Raw genomic sequence first — 20,101 nt, forward strand, 5'->3', positions numbered from 1 at the left:
CCTCCCATGCCCAGGTTTGCAGGGCAGTGAGCTGTGCCCGTGCCTTGGCCAGGAGAGGACAGATCAGCATCCTGCTGGGGGCTATCTAGGGCCTCCCAAAACACCCCCACAGCCCCAGTGAGAGGGGCACTGGTCCCAGGCTCTAGGGGAGGTGAGGGGACATGTGCAGTGTCCCAATCCCTCAGTGATGCCAGCTCTGTTCTCCTGGCCCTGCTCACCCAGAATGGAGGGGCCAAGATATGGCACATTGCCACCTCCCTCCCAGGAAACCTCCCTCCCGAACAAGAGCCACCCCAGCCTGTCAAGAGCCCTGGAGACACAGATCATGCTCAGATGCAGAAATTCATTGTGAGACAGTACATGGGGACCCCGTAGGCAGCTCCCTGCTCCCCCCACAGTCACACCACAAACTTGGTCTTGCTAAGGGAGTTGCTCTTGGTGGCCGTGTCCGCATGGGCCTGGTACCCAATGGTCACCTTCTGTGACAGGCCCAGGTGCTCCTTGTAGACACGCCTGGAGGAGAGAAGGGGATGCATGAATTGGGCAGCACCACTTCTGCTATTGGCCCTATTCCCCGAAACAGGGGGAAACCTTATTCCCCTGTGCAGCCTCCCCTGAAGCTGCATTACCCAATGTGGGTGACCCCTTCCTGGTTCTCCGCTTCCCGGGTCCAGATAGCAATCTTGTCCCCCTTGGTGCGGATGTTGATGACGGCCCCGCACACCTCGTCGCTGTACTCATCAAACATCTCCCCAATGAGACACAGCAGCTGTGGGGAGGAGAAGAGGAGCCTGGGACAGTCCCCACTGCAGTTCAGCCCTGGGGCAGCGGGAACACCATAGCCAGGACCCCCAGGACCCTCGAGTGGGGCTGCACTCACTGTCTCCAGCCAGAAACGGTCCAGCTCGGTGTGACGCTGCTGCTTGGCCAGGGTGATGAGCCAGCGCCCACCACGCTTGTTCTGGCTGTCCTCCCACATGGGCTCAATGCCGTCCTAGGGGTGGGCGAGCAGACAGTCAGGGGCACCAAGTACCCAACCAGAGCTGGCCTGGGGAGCTGTGAACAACCAGCCAGACTTCCCCTTCCACCTTATGGCCAGGGCACCCTGAGCAGCACCCAGTGTGCCCCAATAATGCTGGGTGCTGTGGGGATTCTGAGGATGAGGTACCATACCTTGAAGAGGGAATAGTCACAGCCAGCTGCGAGCTTGCTGGCGAGCTGGATGTGACTGTACAGCCTGTGTTAGATGGAGACACAGCAGCAGGTGAGAATAGGTGCCTTAGGCTCAGACCCCCCCCCACTAGGACATCTCCAGAAGGGGCACAGTGGGTGTGCCCACCCAATGGACACTCACGCCCAGAAGTCCTCCACAGTGCTGAATTTGGTGACGAGGCGCAGGTTCGCCTGCCACATCTTGCTCTTGTCATTCTTGAAAAACCACAGTGCCCATCTGGGGAGGGAGGGGAAATGGGGTGTTCAACCATGCTGGAATCCCCCTCCAGCCCCAGCACACCCCTCCCAGTGCTGGGAGAGGCTGTCCATGGCCAGGCCCCCCATACCTGTTCTGCAGGGGGTGCTTGCCCAGGATCTCTGCCGGGAGCAGCTCTTGCTGCCGAGCCCTCTGCTGGCGTCGCTCCTGTTGCTTCTGCAGAGGAAGGTGGGACAGCCCCGAAGAGCCCCATGACCACCCCAACAGGGAGACTGCAGCCCCCCCCAGATACCTCCCACACTGGGTACCCCGAGGGCTGGGAGGGTTGTCTGTGTTCTACAGCCTTCCCAGCCCATAGGGCAAGCACTCACCTGCTCCCCTGTAGCCATCCTGACTAGCACGGGCTCCCCTAGGCTGCCTCTGGCTCTTAAGTACCCACAGGCAGGTGGGATGAGGAGCCATCCCAGCTGCAGCTGGTGGAGTGGGAGGGTGGTGTCCTGGGGAGCAGAGAGGTGGGGGATCCCTCTCTAGGGCAGGGAGCTGGAGGATGAGGGCAGGGGCTCAGAGTGGGATGAGATCAGGATGAGGGAGTAGAATTGTGTAAGTTTGGGACCATGATGTGGTATGGGCAGGGCAGGACAGGACAGTACGCAGAGATAGCACACAATGGGATAGCATCAGGTTGGAGGGCAGGGATAGGTGGAATGGGGAAGATGGGATCAGGATAGGATGTGATGGGGAGAGTGGGGGATGTGATGGGGAGGGGATGGGACCAGAATTGGATGCGGTGGGATGGGAATGGGGTGGGATGAGATGGGAAGAGGACATGACGAGAAGGGGATGGGAATGGCATAGGGACAGAGTGGAATGTGGAGGGAGTTGGATGGCTATAAGGATGGAATGGGGTAAGGGCAGCCTGTAGACGGAAAGCAGTGGGATTGGGATGAGATGGGACAAGGATCGGGAGGAGACGTGACAGGGAGAGGGTGGGAAAGGATGCGACGGGGGTCAGGACTGAATAGCATGGGGACAGCGTGGGGTGAGATCACGACGAGTGATGGGGCTGGGGAGAACGACTGTCCCGGGGAGCCGCGCAGTGCGGGGACGGAGCTTGCGGGGCTGCGGCGGCGAAGGGCGGGGGGCGCCGCTGGCTTGCGGGGCGGTGCGGGGCGGCGCGGGGGCGGCGGGGCACGGCTCGGCACAGCCGAGCACGGCTCAGCCCGGCTCAGCCCGGCGCGGCGCGGTCCCCCCCGCGCATCACGGCGCAGCGCGGCGCAGCGCAGCGCGGCCCCGGCACAGCCGCACTGAGCCCGCCCCGCCGCAGCCCGGCCCGGCCCGGCCCGGCCCGCCCGTCCCCGCCGACAGCGAGCCAGGTCGGGCGGGCGGCGGGGCCGGGGGCGCGGGACCAGGATGCGCGGGGAAGGGATGCGCGGGGAAGGGATGCGCGGGACCGGGATGCGCGGGACCGGGATGCGCGGGGCGGACGGGCGCGGGGCCGGGGCGGGGTGAAGCCGTGCGGCCTCTCCCCGCAGAGCCGCCATGGAGGTGTTTATGAAGGGCTTGTCCAAGGCCAAGGAGGGGGTGGTCGCCGCAGCTGAGAAGACCAAGCAGGGGGTGGCCGAGGCCGCCGAGAAGACCAAGGAAGGGGTCCTCTATGTCGGTAAGGACCGGCTCGCCCTGCCTGCCCCCTGCCTGCCCCCTGCCAGCCCCCTGCCAGCCCCCTGCCTGCCCCCTGCCTGCCCCCTGCCAGCCCCTGCCTGCCCCCTGCCTCCCCACCCCCGGCTAATCTCTGCCCGTCCCTGCCTGCCCCTGCCGGCTTTATCTGCCTGCCCTTGCCTACTCCTGCGTTTGCCCTTGCGTCCTCCTGCCCATCCCCCTGCAGTCCCCCTTTCGTCCCCACCTGTCTCCGGTCCCGCTGCCCCTCTCCCCTGCTCCTTTCCTGCCACGACCACCCTGCGGTGGAGTGCCCCGGGGCAGAGAGTCGGTGCCCGCAGTGCCTCGATGCCCACCGGGAATCTGCAGGGCAGGAGAGTGGGCTCCGCGGGCAGAAGCAGAGTCGGGGACTGTTCCCCAGGCTGAGGGGCTGGGACCCTCGGGGACTGGACCCCTTGCAGTTCCCAGTCGGAGCCCGAGGGTCTCTCAGCTCTGTGCCCAGGATGCTCTGGGGCAGGAAAGCAGAGGGACCATGATGGAGGTGGTGACCCCTGTGTTGGGATGTGCCTGTCTTGGGGCAGGGGGATGGGGACCATGTTTATTCCCCTTGGAGAGGTAATGCCCTGGAGCTCATCCCACACCAGCATCTCCCCTGCACCCAGCTGGTAACTGAGGGGTCCCTCCGTGCTGCCCCTTGGGGCCGGGATCTGTTTGGGGCCAAATCCTAGAAGACATGGCTGGCAGGAGGAGCAGTTCCTGGGCAGTCTGTGCCTGGCTGTGGTGCTGGAATGCTCAGGGAGGGAGCTGAGGCCAACCCTGCTTGCAGGGGGAGGGAGGAAGGCGCAGGGCTGAGGCTCTGTTCTGCTCCAGAGGGCACGAGCTCTGTGGGAGAGCTGAGGCCGCAGAACTCTTCCCCTGGGCAGTGCCTGCCCTGGGCCCCCATCCTCCCCAGGGTGTGTGTGCTGGACAGGGGTCCAGCAGCTCAAGGAATGCCCTGAGACCCCATCCTGCTGGAGCCGCCCTACCTTTCCTTCTATCCTAGACACCCCACTCCCATTCCGTGGGGTATCCTGGGTGGTGTCACTCTGCTCGAGGGAGCCTGGCAGGGTTGGCACAGGCAGCAGCAGCAGCCAACTCCAGGCACTCTAGCTGTGGGGCTTCCCATACCGTGCTGGTTCTAGGTTTGGATCCTGTGGGAGGTTTTTCTCAGCAGCATGGCTGCCATTCGCCCTGCCTGGCTGTGCCCTGACACGGGCCCTGGGGTCTCTGCCCTGCCTGGCATGTGGCGGTGGCCCTGTGCTGCCCCAGTTCTGGCTCCTGCAGGGACAAGAGGAGCCTTGAGGGGAGCCAGGCAAGTGCTCAGTCCCCCAGGTGCCCTGGCATGGGTTGTGGACAGGATGCTGTCCTGGCTCAGAGCCCTGCCAGGGTCCCGGGCATGGCACATGCTGGAGCCCAGCTGTCAGTCCCTCTACCCTGATCTCTGTCTCTTTCTACCCTCAGGGAGTAAAACCCAAGGTGTGGTGCAAGGCGTAACCTCAGGTAAGGGCCCCTCTGTCTCCCTGCCGTGGTACCCCTCTTGCCCTGAGAGCATGGCCACACTAACAAGATCAGAGGCTAATTGAGGGGCTGATGTCACTCTGCTAAAGCCTCTTATATAACAGGTCCGGCAACCAAGGATTTGCAGCGGCTGCTCACACTCCTTGCCCAGCTGCAGAGGAGTGTCGTGGCCCCCTCCCCTCCCCATCAGGGCAAGGAAGTGGGAAGAGCCTGATCCTGCCCAGCATCTCCCTGCCAGTTCCCCCCCCCCCACCCCGGGTGGTGCAGGGCATGAAATCACAGCTGGTCACCCCTTTTGGCACGGGGGAGGGGCACTGATGGGGCACTCCCGGCTCTTGCAGTGGCTGAGAAAGCGAAGGAGCAGGCGTCCCAGCTGGGCGAAGCGGCATTCTCCGGCGCCGGCAACATTGCGGCGGCCACCGGGCTGGTGAAGAAGGAGGAGTTCCCTGCGGACCTGAAGGTGAGAGTCCCCAGGCACTGCCGTGCCCATGGGGAGGCTGGCACATCCCCAGGTTTGGTGGGGAGCCCCTTGGCTGTTGCCCAGACCCAGAGGAGGGACCACGAGGGTGCCCAGGTGGTCTCCCCATGCCCAGGGCAGGCGGGCATCGCGGCCCCGGCGTGCGCGGCCTTGTGCGCGGTGTCTGCGGACGTGTGCGTGCCCGGGCCCTGGCATGGCGGCCGGCGGCGTGGGCCCACGGCGCATCGCTCCAGCAGCTGCGAGGTGACCTGACAGCTGCGGGAGGGGCAGCGGGTTCCAGCTCGCCGCCCCATGAGCCGTTGGCTTCCAGCTTAGCCCAAAATAGCATCAGCTGAAGAAATGAGGCCACCGCCGCCACCGCTGCTGCACAGGGGGATCTGCTGCCCCCCTTTCCCGCCTGCCAGCCCCAGGGAGGGGTTACCCAGCACCACCCTCCCCTGCCAGGGATGCAGGATGCTCCTGCAGCTCTGCCAGCGCCTGGAGCCTGTCGAGGCCCACGTGGTGCCAGCACTCGTTGCCTGCCCGAGGCTGGGGCTGGGAGCAGTGTGGGTACATAAACACACAGCCCCTGCTCCCACAGATGTGTGCATGTCACCTCCCAGCTAGGTAGGCTGCTGTGTGCCCGGGGTATTGCTGGCTCCTCACAGAGCCCCTTGTATCCTGAGTGCACTGCTGGTCTGGCAGGGGCAGGAAGGGTGGGTGCCGTGTGGAGGGCTGTGTGTGTGTGGGACTGACCTCCTGGTTCACTCTCAGGCAGAGGAGGTGGCCCAGGAGGCTGTGGAGGAGCCGCTGGTCGAGCCGCTGCTGGAGCCAGAGGGGGAGAACTACGAGGAACCCCCGCAGGTGAGGGGACAGGGTGGCACAGTGGACACAGTGTGACAGTGATCAGTGCACTGTCCAGAGCAAAGCTGGTGTTGGGCTGGAGAAGAGGGGAGCTCCGTGCCCCACTTGAACTCTCTCACTGGCTCTTTCCTTCCCCATCCTGCAGGAGGAATACCAGGAATACGAGCCAGAGGCATAATGGACCCCCATCCTTGCCTCTTCCACCAGCAGCACAACGAACCGCCGGTAGCCCCCTGCTCCTCCTCAGCCGGCCCCGGCCGGTGCCTGTGTGCCGGGGAGGAGCAGGGGTGCCCCTGCCCCGTTCGCTCACGAGTTCTTCCTCCAGTTCCGTTCCAAGGGACCGTGTCCGTGTCTCCGTAACATGTCTAGCAGTGAGAAACACCCGCTGTGTCCAAGCCCCCGAGCCCCGGCGCGTGCCCGAGCCGTGGGTGCTGCCCGCAGGGGCTGGTGTGTGTGAGTGTGAGCGTGTGTGTGAAGCCCGGGTTTATGGCTCTGTCTCCCTCCCAGCGCCATAAACCCCGGCTGCGTCCCGGCGTGTCCGTGTGTGTACAAAGCATGTTTACCTGCTCACGGGCTGCTGTACATTTCGCTTGCACGCGTGTCCCTGTGGTTCTGCTCTGGTCATCGTGGAACTATTTTTTTTTTATATATATCTCTCTATCTATGGGTGGACGGGTCTTTTGCCTTTGTGAACCCTTGGCGCCCAAGCCCGCTCCCCAGCCTGCTGGGTGGTGACGGTGCCCGCGCCCCTCCCCGAGGTCCCATAGTGCCGACGCTGTGTTGTGACGTGGCATGGATATTCCCCCGTCGCTGGATGTGCAATACGAGGGCAGCTGCCAGTGACACAGCTGCCCCCGTGTCCGTGAATAAAGCCAACTCTTGTCTGTAGCCCCCTGGTCCTGGTTGTGGGGTCCCTGAGGAGGGGTTGGCCCTGTGCTTTGGTGGCAGGGGTAGTTTTGGAAAGAGGAATGCAGCTGGTGCTGGGGGAGTGGGCAGAACTGGTTGCTCATGAGGACAAGATGCCTTTCTGTCTGCTGGCTGCTGCGTCACAGCAGGTCACTGTGCCCTAGGCCTCCAGTCAGACTCTGGCTGAGACTTGGGGTGCAGGCAGTGTCCCCATGTCACCTGCCTGTCTGCAGGGCTTTGCATCTGCAGGGAGCCCTGTGGGGCTGAGGACCAAAAGCCAGGATGAGTGTATACACAGCCCTGGGCTCCAGCACTGGTTTCTCCTTTCCTACGTGCCCCTGCTCCCCTCAAGAGGCTGAGGACATGGCTGGCACCCAGAGCTCACTCAGATGCAGTGTGACCACCTGAAGGGCAGGTGGGTGTCACACATCCCACACATGTGGGATGTCCACCATGGCAGGGGGTCCTGTGCCCACCCCACAGTGCAGTCCTTGGGCCTTCAGCTCTCCCAGGGCAGGACGACCAACCCAGCCTGGGTCCCCAGCTAGTCTGCAGCCCCTTGGCTGCAGCACAAGTCAGGGTGAGAGGCTGGGCTGAGTCTCCTTGCCATGAATATCAGATTAGATCCCCCACCTGTGCTGGCTCGCCGGCTTTGCCAGCGAGGAGTGAAGCTGCAGCAGTCAGCACGGACACACAACGGGTTTGCTGATGCCAGCAAATCCTGCCCTGTCTCTGGTTGCAGCAGTGCTCATACCACCCACTGTGTGTTGTTGGAAGGACCAAGACAGCTCTTTGGGGGCTGGCTGGCTAGATCCCCTAGAACATTTTTTCCTTCCCTTGTCCAATTCTTCCATCCATGGGCAAGCAGACCCAAACCAGCAGCAGCATGACTTGCCCCAGTGCCAGGGAGGCTGTAAAGGGGTTGGGGCAGAGGCAGTGTGGGGGAAGACAAGCCCGTGCCTGGGAGAGCTGGAACCCAGAAAGCAGGGAGAGAACTTGCTCAAACCAACCGTTTATAGAAAGGGTGTCTCCTGTGTGCAGCACCCCGTGCACAGCAGGACTGTGACCCTCAGCAGGGCAGCTCCCCTGGGTGCTGTGTCTGTCGGTGCAGCCGACCTCACTGAACACAGTGAACACCTGCTCCAGGTTCCCTGTCCACACTCAGGCTGTACCTTGCAGTCATGGTTGTAATCTTCTAGAGAGAGGAGAGCTGTGAGGCTGGTGTGTGCCAGGAGGATCTAGGGGCAAGCGGGGACAGAGGTCCCTATGAGGAGTGTGCAGGCAGTGTCACATGAGCAAGCACCAGGCACAAGCCTGGCACAACCCTGGAAATGGGGTGCACAGGTTTGTGGGAACAGAGAGAGGGACAGGGACCCAGCAGCAACAAGGAGCACTGCTGAGCATGAGGCTTTATCCAAGATGGATGGAGTCAGTGCTGGGAAGATGAACCCAGGCCTTGCGCTGACCTGCCAGGAGCTGTGATGGGGTGCCATGGGTGGGAAACCCTCAAATACAGCCCAGGGGCTCTGTAGCAAAGCAAAGAGTCCAAGAACAAGGACGGGTGAGGCAAAGAGCCCTCAGGTACCTTGGCTGACTGTTCCAAGGTGTAGGACAGTCCTGAACACAGTGGTGGGAGGGAGCTGGTATTTGTAGCAGTCCCCTGCTTTGCTCACTTTTTTCTGCTGCCAATGATTTTCAGTGCCGACACGGTGACACCCCAGTACCTTTGAGAGCATCATCTCCTCTGTCCTGAGGGCAGATCTGATACAACAATGAAGACTGAGGATGCAGAAGAGCCAGCCAAGGTCACTCCAAGGATCCTTGCTCCCTGCCAGCAAAGGGAAGGGCTTGGGCTTTCCTTCCCCCAAATGATGTAACCTGCCACCTCCACCTCATGCTCCATCCCTCTGGCACAGCAGGCAAGATGTCAATGTGGTGATGTGGTGCCTTCCTGGGCTGCTGAATTCCTAAAGCCAAGGTTCAGCTGCGCTGATGCCGCTCACACACCAGTGCAGGGTCTGTCAGGAGTGGTCTGTACGTTTGCTTGCTCTGGGGTGTGTTCTCCCTCCTGAGCTGATTCTCAACAGTGGCAGGGGTGAGGGTGTTGTGAGACATCTCTAGGATGCTGCTATCATAGGGATCTGTTTTTGGGAAACCAACTACGGTGCTGTGGTCCTGGAATGTGCAGGAGAGTCCTGTTGTTCCCAGCCTGGCAGTGTTAAGCACAGCCCTCAGAGCTGGCTTTGTAGGACACGAGGGGCAGCCACCTTATCTGTGGGCATTTTAGAGACAGGCACTGACCACCACCCCTTTGAGAACAGGGACTGGAATGACTGGGCTCAACTCACCTGCTCATAGTCTTACAGTGCCTTGGTGTTGATCCTTCTGGAATTTTGAATGGCTCTGTCTGCGTGCCCCACACAAATACGGCAGGCACCAGACTTGTGCAGGTGTTCAGCCCACTTTGCCAAAGCCCTACAGTGACATGGAGCAGAGATGGTGTGGGAAGAGGGAAGCTGTGGGGACAAATATTTAATCTGGCCCTCTGTGCTGGTAATAGCTCCCTCTCTGGAGCTTTTGCTGAAAAGCACAAATAGAAACCTCAGCATAGCTGTTCTTGGTGAATGTTTTGGCTGGATAGAGACTAGGACCTGGCAGGACAGAGATCTCCTTGGCTGGAGAGAGGGTAGTGAAAAGCAGAGCCTGCTCATCTTCCAGCTCCTCCTGTCTTTATCACCTTCAGAGCTCCTGGACATGATGTTCCAAGCACAGCATGCTGTTCAGTTCCTAAAAGCCAATCCTGATAGAAAACAGATCCAGTGAGAAACAGTCCCTCGCTGGGCACCATGCAGCATCCAGGCGCAATCTGAGTGATCCTGCACTTCACACGGAGGGAGTGCGATTGGCTGCCACGGGATCAGCACAGAGCAGGGCCATGGGGGAGCTCAACTCTCCTTACTGGGACAGAGGATTTTCCACTGTTTGCCCCAAAGCATTTACCAGCTTGGTACAGCTCCTAAAAGCAAAACCGACACTGCAAACCCAGTCCCAAAGCACAGCAAGACTATCCACATAGTAGTCAAAGTCTTCAGCTGCCTCATTCTCTGCTGTATCAGCGAAGCAGAAGGATGTGTAGAAAGAAAAGGGATCAGCAAAGACATGGCCATTCCCAAGGGCACTGCGGGCAGCAGCTCGGGGTGCAGCCTTGGTTCAAAGCCTCTTCCCTGGGGGAGGGAGCTGCTTTGGGGAGAGAGGGCTTGGAGGGATACACGGAGTGCCAGCTGCAGGCAGGACTTCAGCTGTGTGTTTTCCAGTTTATTCCTCCCTGGCAACAGCCTCAGGAATGGGCAGCTGCAGGCGTTGGATCAGGGCAGCAGTGCCTGGCCAAGAGCAGGAGCTCCTGGAGTTACAGCAGGGGGAAGCACCTCACCGCAGTTGTGAGCTGGACCTGGTCTGCAGGGAAGAGAGGGAAGGTCTTTCCTGGGAGGAGAGGGGAAAATGCAGTGCTGGTACCCTCAGGGTCCCACCGAGCTCTTGGGCTCCAAAGTGGTGCTATCCGAGTTTACCCAGTGCCCTGCTGTGTGGGTGTAGATATTTGCTATCCAGGACATCTCCCACTCCCCAGGTACTGAGACCGGGGCCAGCACATCAATCCCAGGCCCTGTGGAAGTAGAAAAATCAGTCACATCTTGTCTTGCAACTCATTTGCTGAGCTCTGACCGAAACATATCTACAACTGGGTGATTACCATGGGCTGGTCATGGTCTTGGACACACCAAGGAGTCCCCTGAACAATGTGTTGTGCTGCCCATATTCCAGGGCCACCCCAGTGTCCCACAGGCATGAATGGCTTTGGCTTTCACAGGGTCTTTGTCTTGGCCCTTACCAAGAGGGTGTGTAGAGGTCTCTGCCTTGTGACCAGCACTCTCTGAGCTCTCTATCACATGCTGAGGCAGGAGAAACCTTCACTCCTCCCTGAGTCTGAGCAGGCCAGTGGGAGTACAGGATAATGCCCAAGTGAAGACCCTGCCCAGTAGGAGGACTAGCCTGAGGGTCCCTCTACTCCAAATTCTCAGTGCAGGCAAAGTAAAGTGTAAAGGGACACTGGAACACCAGGGCAGTGACAGGCAGTGAAGGTGGCAGCCTCTGTATCTGTATCTGCCTGGCCAGGCAGCTGCTGTCTGCTCCCCTGACTGCCAGCACACACTGCTTACAGAGCTGGGACAAACCCACCACCTACAAACTCCTTCTTGGCCTTTTCTACAGTAAAAGGCCTTGTTGTTTTCTCGAGCTTGTGTTCCTGTGCAAGAGCAACAAAACACAGTTGTTACTACAGGCCCCAGGAAAAATCACAGAGCCTCAGTACATCATCCGGCAGCTGCCCTGCCCTGCCTGACGGCTCCAGGGAGTTTAGTCACAGCAGCTGGGGACCCTGGCATGAAAAAAAGAGATGTGTGAACTCCTGCTCCCTTTGCTCACTGCCCTTCTAAGCCCTTGCTGATTTGCCCCTTCCCCCAGCCCAGCAGGCAGTGGTGGGAGCATCCCCACTCCAGGCTCCCTCAGCGTGTCTCCGGTCAGATGCACCGACCCATAAACCAGAGTTCACCCCCCTCTCCCCACCCCAAGCTGCTTTTCACAGTCGCTGGGTGAGTGTTACTCACTACAAACATCTCCCCCCACTCGTCAGAGCACATCGCTGTGATGCGCATGGAGAGGGAGGGCTGTGCAAATGGAGCGTGAGTTATGGGCTGTCGGCAGGGAAACGAGGAGTGAACTCACCGAGTATTTCCTTGGATTGATCCTCACACCCACCATGGCAACACAAAAAGGAACATCTGGAAAAGGCTGGGTAAGGCAGACAGATGTTCTCTGCCAGCTCACTGCTCCCCAGGGGGAGGAAGTGACTGTGGCAATCGTGACCATGTTGGTGAATCCAGGCAAGGGGGAACCGCTTCCCCACACCACACATGGCTCCCTGGTAATGCCGTGAAGCCTCTGCAGAGCAGAGCCGAAGGCAGGACAGGATATGGACCCCGAGCCTGCCACAAATGCCACCAGCCAGAGCTGAATCCATGACAACCCAGGCACAGCCACTGCATCCGAGGAGTACGATGCTTGACACTTCCTGATTAACACCAACATTCCGGGCTGCCAGTGGCGTGTTCTGCAGCGAGACATGCCCTCACACATCTGTGCCCAGAGGAGCATCCTGCACTTGCAAAGACCTTCTGATTTTCACAGCCCCTAATGAGCTTTTCTGACTCATGGCCCCATCCCATCCCCAAGTTACCATGTGCTTTATGTTCCCTTTGTACTTACCCACTACGGTGCGTTTGTGTGCCGTTAATGCAGCCAGGGCTTTCACTTCGTCGACATGGATGGAGCTGCTGAAACGAGCCCCTGGGAAAGGAAAGAGAAGAAGTGAAGAGCCCCTGCCTCTCCACCACAAAGGCACAGAGGCACTGTAGGAAAGGCTTTCGCTCTTCTGGAACAGCAGCATCTGGTTGCAATAGATGATTGTATTGATGATCAGAAGTCAGGAGCACCTCTGCTGTGGAGACAGGATGGGAGAGTTGGGGCTGTTCAGCCTGGAGAAGAGAAGGCTCTGAGGAGACCTTAGAGCCCCCTTCCAGTACCTAAGGAGAGTTGGACAGGGACTTTTTACAAGGGAGTGGAGTGATAGGACAAGGTGGAATGTCTTTAAGGTGAAGAACAGTCAATTTAGATTACATATTAGAAAGAAATTCTTCCCTATGAGGGTGGTGTGGCCCTGGCGCAGGTTGTCCAGAGAAGCTGTGGCTGCCCCATCCCTTGAAGTGTTCAAGGTCAGGTTGGATGGGACTCTGAGCATCCTGGTCTAGTGGAAGGTGTCCCTGCCTAGATTATCTTTAAGATCCTTTCCAAACCATTCACTGATTATACGACTGTGTTGGTTCTTTTCCACAGCTCTCCCTTATCCTGTGCTGAGAGATCAAATGTGTGACTGGGTTGTTCTCCAGTGTCACCACCCAGCTCTGGCTGATTGATGCCACGCTCAGGTCCCTCTCAGTGGCACAGAGCAGCTGGCAGAACTGGGCCTCTCTGTGTCCCTGTCACTGCCTCTGCCCCCAGCTGGCCCTGGGGCCATATCCCTGTCTGTACCCAGGAGTACCCTAGATGATGTTCTCGGCCACCAGGCTGCAGTGTCCTGGGTGCAGTTTTCTCCCATCCCACAGGGCTGAGGCAGGGGCTGTGTTTTGGGGCACCTGGGACAGAGGGTGCTGGCAGGGATCAGATACCCCCCAGCATATCCACACCAAGACAGCTGGGAAAGTAGTGCTGTTTTTAGGGTGCTTGGTGCTTTTGGGTGTCTGGGTAACATCCTTGTCACCCCAAGGCACTCACAGGCACGCTGAGGATCTTCCTGCTGGTGACATGACTTGGGGGACAGCACGGGATGCACGGCTGTGGCCAGAGATGGGATCCTGCTGCCCCTGGGCATCCCCTGCCACCCACTCCAACACCCCACCACCTCCTCACCCGACATCCCTGCCCGCCGACATGTGGGCAGCCGTGCGTGAAGGTGATGTGCCTGTGAGAGGCCGTGGGAACCCCCTCTCCTTCCTGCCGGGCAGCGCCGCAGGGGTCACATTCCCAACCAGACCCTGCCAGCTGTGTCCCACCGCTCCCCGGCACAACCGGGCACCGGAGAGCCGGACGCCGTGGAGCCAAGCTGGGGCTGAGCCGAGTGCGGGGTGCGTGTGCTGCCCGCTCCGGCGTGTGCGGGCGCCGGCGGCGGCGGAGGAGCCCGGTGTGCGTTCACGTGGAGCTGCCCGTGCGGCGTGGGAGGTGGGCCACGGCGCCCGGGGAGGGGGTGCCGTGCTACCTGCGCCAGCACCCCCTCCACCGAGGGAGAACGCGCTTTTCAGGCAGCTGCCTGGCTCCTCCCGAGCCGGCAGCGCGGGAGTGCGTTGCCAAGGCAATGGGGACCATCTTACTCATCCTCCTCGCTATTGTTCTCCTGCCAGCCCTGAGGTGCCCGGGCGGGGAGAGGAGGAGGAGGAGGCAGCCAGCCTGGGATGAAGGCTGCCTGCGGGGAGGGGAGGATGCTCCCCATGACCCCCCCCCCCCCCCCCCACCTCTCCCCTCCCCCCCCGGCCAGGTCTGGTGGGACGGGGACATGCTGGTGGCAAGATAACGATGGGGATGGGGAGAGACGCTGCCGGCAGAGCTGAGGGAGGCAGGTGGAAGCAAATGGCAGCAGGATGTGACCCCGCAGCCTCCTGCTTGCGGTGAAGTCCCAGCCAGAGGCCAGGAGGCGTTTGTCCCTTCCTCTGCCAGGACTTGCCCCAGTCCATGGTGTCCCTTGGACCCAAAAGGGAATGTGCCGGGGACTGGGTCTGATCCCACATGGGGCACCATGGGATGTAACCCCACACCTGTGCATCACACTAAGGTAGTTCCCCCATCGCTGCAGGCATGCAGCTGGGTCCAGTCAATGCTGCAGGACTGGAACCAGCACGCAGCACACAAATGTGGGGACAAACACCTCGAGGAGGGAACACATTGATGAGTGCAGGGTACACCCCCCACTCCAGCCTCTCCAACCATCTACTGGAGTGCCTGGCGGTGACACTGGGGTGCCTCGTTCTGCCCCAGTGAGGGAGGGGGGCAAGGATTTTTATTTAATTTCCATATCCTGCCTCCCTATTTTTAGCCTTCGGGGTTTTGTTCCAGGCTGGCTGTTTACTGAAAGAAGCATTTCCAGCCTCCCTTGTCTCCAAGCAACCAGGTGTGCCAGCTCCCATGGAACCAGCCTAACCCTATAGATCTATAGGGCTGGGGGACTGGTGCTAACGTTATCTCCAAGATGGGGAACACTGTCTAACCTTAGCACCCAGCCCCCCCAGACCTCGTAGATCTATAGCTCCTGTCTCTGTGCTGACATCCCTGGGTCGGTGGGGGACCATGGTCCCATAAGGTGATGAGGGGCAGTGGGAAGTTTGGGGGGTATGCTGGAGGTTTTGGGGGGGATGCAGGGATGCAAGTGAGGCGAGCAGGCCGCCTTCCCCCCCGCAGCGCGAGCGGGAGTGCGTGGGAAGGAGTTAGACAAAGCCTGAGCCCGGGAGCAGAGGCAAGCGCTGCCGGGAGCGAGACGGGGCCGTTCTTCTCTCCCCGTCCTCCCCCACCCTCGGGCGAGGGGTACTCGCCCATCTCCATCCCGCCACGCTGGCACGTTGTCCCGGTCCCTCGGGCTGACTGGGGTGCAGCCCCCTCCCCGGTAATGCCCGGGAGGGAAGCGGCCGTCTCCATCACCAGGTAGGAGGGGGACTGGGCTCTGCGTTGCTGTCACCCCCACCCACGGGTCCTACGCTAACGTTTGGGACCCCCTGACTCTACCGGTCCCGGCCGTGTGTCCTGCTGTGCCCGAGCGCAGCGGGGAGTGCCGGGATGCTCGTCCCTGGGGCACGCGGGGTGGTGATGCTTTGGGTACCGGGGGGGGCTCTGGGACCGTGGGGACTCCCAGAGCAGGACGTTGTGGTGACAGCGATGACACCGGGGGGGATGCGGTGTGCCGGGACCCCCACTCCCCACGAGGCAGCCGGCTCTCCCTCGCCTCCCCACTGCTGCTGGGGGCGCCGGGGCGGACGGCAGCCGGGGGGAGCGGCCCGGGGCACGGTACCGCCCCCGCCGCCGCCGCCCCACGCATGCTCGCCGCCGCTGCCGCCGCCGCGCCGAGCCGAGCCGAGCGGGACGGGACCGGACGGGACGGGACGGCACCGGGCGGGCGATTCCGCCGCAGGTACCGGCGGCCCCGGGATGCACGTGGCGGGGCCGGGCCGGGCGCTGCCACCGCCCGCCCCGTACCGGCACCCCCGAGGGGGGGGTGGGCTGCAGCCCCGGGACGGGCGGCGGCGGCCGGGGCGGGTCGGGTCGGCCTCCCCCGGCCGGGGCTGCCGCGGGGCCGTCTTTGTCCGGGGCTCGGCCGGGGGAGCGGGGCCGGGGCGTGCACACGCGTGTCCGTGCGTGCGGGTGTGCCCGAGGCCATGTGCTGGCGTGTGCGTGCCCGTGCGTGTGCACACGCGTGTGCCGGGGCTCGCAGCTCCTCCGCGGAGCATCAGTGCCGGGCATGGCGCCACAGCCCCGAGGGATCGGGATGCTGTCGGGGCAGGTCCGGGTGCGGCGCGGCGCGGCCCTCCGGGGATCGGGGTGCTGCGTGGGAACCTACAGACCGGGCAGGGATCATCGCCTCCGGGCCCGGCGCTGCTGGGGGACGTCGGTGACCGCTCCTGTCGCCTCCCTTGGGAGGAACTCGATCGGCTCCGGCTGTGTCCTCTCGGCTCTGCCCTTTTCGGGACCCACGAGTGGCCGTGTCCGGAGGCATGGAGTGCCCCACGCCTGCCGGACGCATGTGCCCCCACCTCTGCAGGGACGCCCTGACATTGGCAAAGCTGGGGGGCTGCCGGAAAGTTTGGGGCTTCCCACCCTGCTTCTGCCCCATGGGGCTGGGAAGGGTTTTGGGGACAGTTGGGTGACACTAGACCATGTTCCCCTCATGTGGAGAGGGAAGGGCTTGGGCTGCCCTGTGCTCCTGCCCTTCTCTGCAGCCCCCCTTGGACCCCAGGCCTAGCTTCCTCTCACCCTCCCTGTGCCCAGCTTCCTGCTGACAGGAAGGGGCTGCTGAGCCCCCTGGCTCTCAGCCTGGTGCCCAGGACCATTCTCCAGGTAACACTCTCTCCACAGGGGTGCCTGCACTGCATCGCCCACTCCACCAGCCACAGCAGCACCTGGATCCTGCTCCCGGTCCTGCTGCACCGGGAGAAAGCTGACTTTTACGGTAGGCAGCCGACACTGTTCCTCCCTTCCCATGTGCCTGGGCACCGTGTGCCACCACACAGGCTGTGCCAGGGACAGTGAGTGCTCTGCGTGGCCGCCCAACCTGTTGTCATGGGTGGCATGGAGAAAAACAGTCGGCAGCTGAGGTGTACTGGGGGTCCATGTGCTGCTCGCTCCTCACTGCCCCATCCTCTCTCTTGCAGACCCGTGGCGGGACTAGCATGGGAGAAGCCTTCCTTGGGCATGGGCAGCGCTAAGGAGCCCGAGGGGCTGCAGGTGCTGAGCCGCCAGGCCGGGGCCGAGGACTCCTGTGAGCCCAGTGCCGGCTCCCCTGGCTGCCCAGTGGCAGGCGAGTGCCTGCCCGGCTCCGGCTGTGCTGCGGGAGCCCGTGCTATGAGGACCTGCTGTGTGGCTGAGCCAGAGTCCCAGGGCACCAAGGCAGAGAAGAAGGTGCTATCACCAGCAGGACCAGCTGGCACACTTCTCCAGGACACCAGCGCAGAGCAGAGTGTGTCAGTAGCAGCAGGGAGCTGCGGGGGACCAAGTGGTGCTGCCCCTGCCTGTGGTCCCACAGGGATGGGGGTCCCCAACACCCAGAAGGAGGACACAGTCCCCACTTCCCCCGTGCCTGATCCCTGCCTCCAGGCAACCAGCAAGGACATGGGGAGCACGCCGGGTCTTGCCAAACATGTGGCATTTGTGGAGCCCACTGCAGGCACGGGGACAGCTGTGCTTCCAAGCCAGGAGCAGCCCCAGGACAACAAAGGGACATCCCTGAGTGCTGCTCCCCAGACAAAGAGCAGTGAGGCTCCCAAGAACCCCCAGGGAGGCACAGCAGAACCCCCCAGCACCAGCACTGTGGGGATTGGGGGTCGAAGTGAGGCAGGTCCGAGCTCCACTGCTCTGGGCCAGGGCAAAGCCGAGGGGAGCTCAGCCCGGGATGTGGGAGCTGGAAGCAGCCAGCAGCCCCAAACAGCCAAGCAGCTTTGTGAATCCTACTCCTTTGAAGTGACCCCACCCCAGGACGCTGGGACACAAGACATGGGGACGCAAGTGGACAGCCGCGTGTCCCTGGTGTCGGTGGCCTTAAGCCCCATGAGCCCCCCATGTGGGGCTACTGCCTTCACTTTCCCCAAGAGAGAGACGGCCTCTGCAGCCCCACGCCTGGAGCCCTCCAAGAAGGATGCGGAGATGCAGGTGTCCATGCCCGTGGAGACCCGCTCAGTGGCCACTGGGCCGATGACACCAGTGGCCAAGTCCCCACAGACCTCGTACCCTGAGGTGCAGGTGAAGGGGACGGTGCCGGAGGTGGTGGAAGAGGAGCCTCCGGAGCCCATCCGGGAGGTGAGCTGGGATGAGAAGGGGATGACGTGGGAGGTGTATGGGGCCTCCATGGAGGTGGAGGTCCTGGGAATGGCCATCCAAAAGCACCTCGAGAAGCAGATTGAGGAACACGGGCGGCAGGTGGTGGTGACCCCGCAGAGCACCCGCACCGGCTCCGTCAAGGGAGGGCCCCGCAAAGGCGAGGCCAAGAGGCAGCCCAGTGTCTTCCGTGCTCTGCTGCAGAACGTCCGGCGGCCCCGGTGCTGCTCCCGTGCCGGCCCTGCCATGGAGTGAGTCGCTGCCCATGCTGGCAGGGCGGGGGGTGCCTTGGGGCTTCTCAGAGAAGGTGGGGATGGGTCCCTGCCCCGGCGTCCTGAGACACCCGGTGCCAGTGTGCAGGGCTGCGGTGGTGATGGAGCACTGCACACTGGGACAAGGTATCTCCTTTTCTGGGGTCCTCCCTGTCAGCCTGGGGTTCTCCCATGAGTGTAGCCCCATGGAGGTGCCCTGGGACGTGAGACTGGTGGCCTGTCTCTGTGCTTGGTGGCTTTTTTCAGCACGAGGAAGCACGTGGCTCCTTCCAGATGGAGGCAGCTGCTCCTGTGTGTCTCCTGCCCGTGGCACAAGTCCGAAGATGGCTCAGGGTGGGTGCTGCTGGCTGCCCTGAGCTCTGGCACCCCGAGCAGCAGCATCACTTCCCACACTGAAGAGACACTGGTGCCCTGCCACTGCTTTAGCTGCCCCGGGCTTGGCCACACTCCAACAAGCCCATGGCTGTGCATGCGTGGGTCCCCACGGCTGCCCACAGCAGGCACCAGTCCCCCAACAGCCCTGTCCTCTCTGCCCCACTGCCGTGTTGTGGGTGCCCTGGAGCTGGGAGGATGTGGCCACAAATCTCAAATGGGAGAGACAGGGGACAACCACGTGTGCGATGGAGAGCTGCTCATCCCTGTCACCATGGCTGGAGGTGCTTGGGGAGTCTGTCCCCATGGCCCCCAGCTCGACCTGCCTGGAAGCAGCACATCCTCTCCATGGCCGGTGGTGGGCATGAAGCGTGCCCTGCTTCCAGGCCAGTGCAGCTGCCCCAGTGGTGATGGAAAGGCCCCGTGTGCTGGGGACACGGGCATGTGTCCCACTGGCCCCGCTGGCCGCTCTTCTCCGACGGCAGCTGGGGATGCGATGACTGCAAAACGCTGCCACTTTTTACAGCTGGGGTTTTACAGGGTGGGGGGGAGGGGAGCTTTTATTGAACTGTGTTTGCATTTTTGGAGCTTTTTAAGAGACACTTTCAGCCATGAGCATCCTGCCTGGAGCCACCTCCTCCATGGTGGCTTGTGAGGCTGAGACCATCTTTTCAAACACTGTTCCTACATTGCCTGTGCTCTGCTAGGCTGAAGAGCGTTGGGAGTGAAGGGTCAGTCTGCAGGGGGAATGAACATCCCTGTGGTTGGCCAACATCCCTATGGCTGGCAGCACCTTCATGTCTTGTCAGGACATGGATCTTGGCCCCCCAGCCTGGCCCCATACAGAGGACCAGCCCCACAGTGCCACAGCAAGGGGGGCCCACGCCTGTGTCTGGCACCTGATGGGCAGGAGGCTGCAAACAAGGGGTGCTTGGGAAGCTGCACCATCCCCTCTGGGCAGAAGTGCAGGAGGGCTCGAGGTGCCAGAGTCACCACTGCAGCCATTTTCCCTCGTTAAGGGTAAAGTCTTGCCCACCTAAACCCACACTGTACGTCTTGGGCTGGTTTTGTCCCTGTGGGGCTGCAAAGGGCTTGCTTAAGTGCCAGCTGGCAGCCAGGGCCGTGGCAATTGCCCGCTCTGTGCCGTGGCACTTGCCGGGACCTGGCTCTGCTCAGTGCCTTGGGCTGTGGGAGTGGTGCCACGGCTGTGCCAGGAAGACCAGGAGCCCTGGGGCATCCCCCTGCCACCTTGCCCCAGGCTGTGCTCACCTCCAGCCCTGCACTGCCAAGCTGTGGCACACCAGCGCTGCAGCTTCATCACCAATTTTCTTCTGTTTTTCCTCTTCATTTCTTTTTTTGGGGGGGGGAGGGGGGGGGCGGGGGGAGGAAGGGGCGGGAGGACCAATCTGTCAA

General features: G+C 61.9%; 3 protein-coding genes across 6 annotated transcripts; 2 read left to right on the forward strand and 1 right to left on the reverse strand.

Moving 5' to 3' along the window:
• Positions 1-323: 323 nt before the first annotated feature.
• EIF4E1B (eukaryotic translation initiation factor 4E family member 1B) lies at positions 324-2,199 on the reverse strand. 2 transcript variants are annotated; one of them, XM_048319857.1, is made up of 7 exons: positions 1,801-2,199; positions 1,560-1,645; positions 1,355-1,450; positions 1,174-1,237; positions 881-994; positions 630-769; positions 324-513 (listed from the first exon to the last, which is right to left on the reverse strand). In XM_048319857.1, the coding sequence occupies exons 1-7, from the start codon at positions 1,816-1,818 to the stop codon at positions 399-401; spliced, it is 633 nt and encodes a 210-aa protein (XP_048175814.1). In that variant the 5' UTR covers positions 1,819-2,199; the 3' UTR covers positions 324-398. The 2 variants fall into 2 exon arrangements, with proteins under 2 accessions (XP_048175814.1, XP_048175813.1); XM_048319856.1 differs by having other exon boundaries at positions 630-994.
• Positions 2,200-2,243: 44 nt separating this feature from the next.
• SNCB (synuclein beta) lies at positions 2,244-6,848 on the forward strand. 2 transcript variants are annotated; one of them, XM_048319859.1, is made up of 6 exons: positions 2,244-2,334; positions 2,962-3,089; positions 4,583-4,621; positions 4,981-5,099; positions 5,871-5,960; positions 6,106-6,848. In XM_048319859.1, the coding sequence occupies exons 1-6, from the start codon at positions 2,297-2,299 to the stop codon at positions 6,136-6,138; spliced, it is 447 nt and encodes a 148-aa protein (XP_048175816.1). In that variant the 5' UTR covers positions 2,244-2,296; the 3' UTR covers positions 6,139-6,848. The 2 variants fall into 2 exon arrangements, with proteins under 2 accessions (XP_048175816.1, XP_048175817.1); XM_048319860.1 differs by lacking the exon at positions 2,244-2,334 and adding an exon at positions 2,718-2,802.
• Positions 6,849-14,882: 8,034 nt separating this feature from the next.
• Positions 14,883-20,048, forward strand: GPRIN1 (G protein regulated inducer of neurite outgrowth 1). 2 transcript variants are annotated; one of them, XM_048319854.1, is made up of 3 exons: positions 14,883-15,164; positions 16,590-16,683; positions 16,886-20,048. In XM_048319854.1, the coding sequence occupies exon 3, from the start codon at positions 16,926-16,928 to the stop codon at positions 18,297-18,299; it is 1,374 nt and encodes a 457-aa protein (XP_048175811.1). In that variant the 5' UTR covers positions 14,883-15,164; positions 16,590-16,683; positions 16,886-16,925; the 3' UTR covers positions 18,300-20,048. The 2 variants fall into 2 exon arrangements, with proteins under 2 accessions (XP_048175811.1, XP_048175812.1); XM_048319855.1 differs by lacking the exon at positions 14,883-15,164 and adding an exon at positions 15,555-15,648.
• The last annotated feature ends 53 nt before the right edge of the window (positions 20,049-20,101 follow it).

The sequence above is a fragment of the Corvus hawaiiensis genome, chromosome 15 (assembly GCF_020740725.1).
Source record: "Corvus hawaiiensis isolate bCorHaw1 chromosome 15, bCorHaw1.pri.cur, whole genome shotgun sequence".
Classification (NCBI taxonomy): domain Eukaryota; kingdom Metazoa; phylum Chordata; class Aves; order Passeriformes; family Corvidae; genus Corvus; species Corvus hawaiiensis.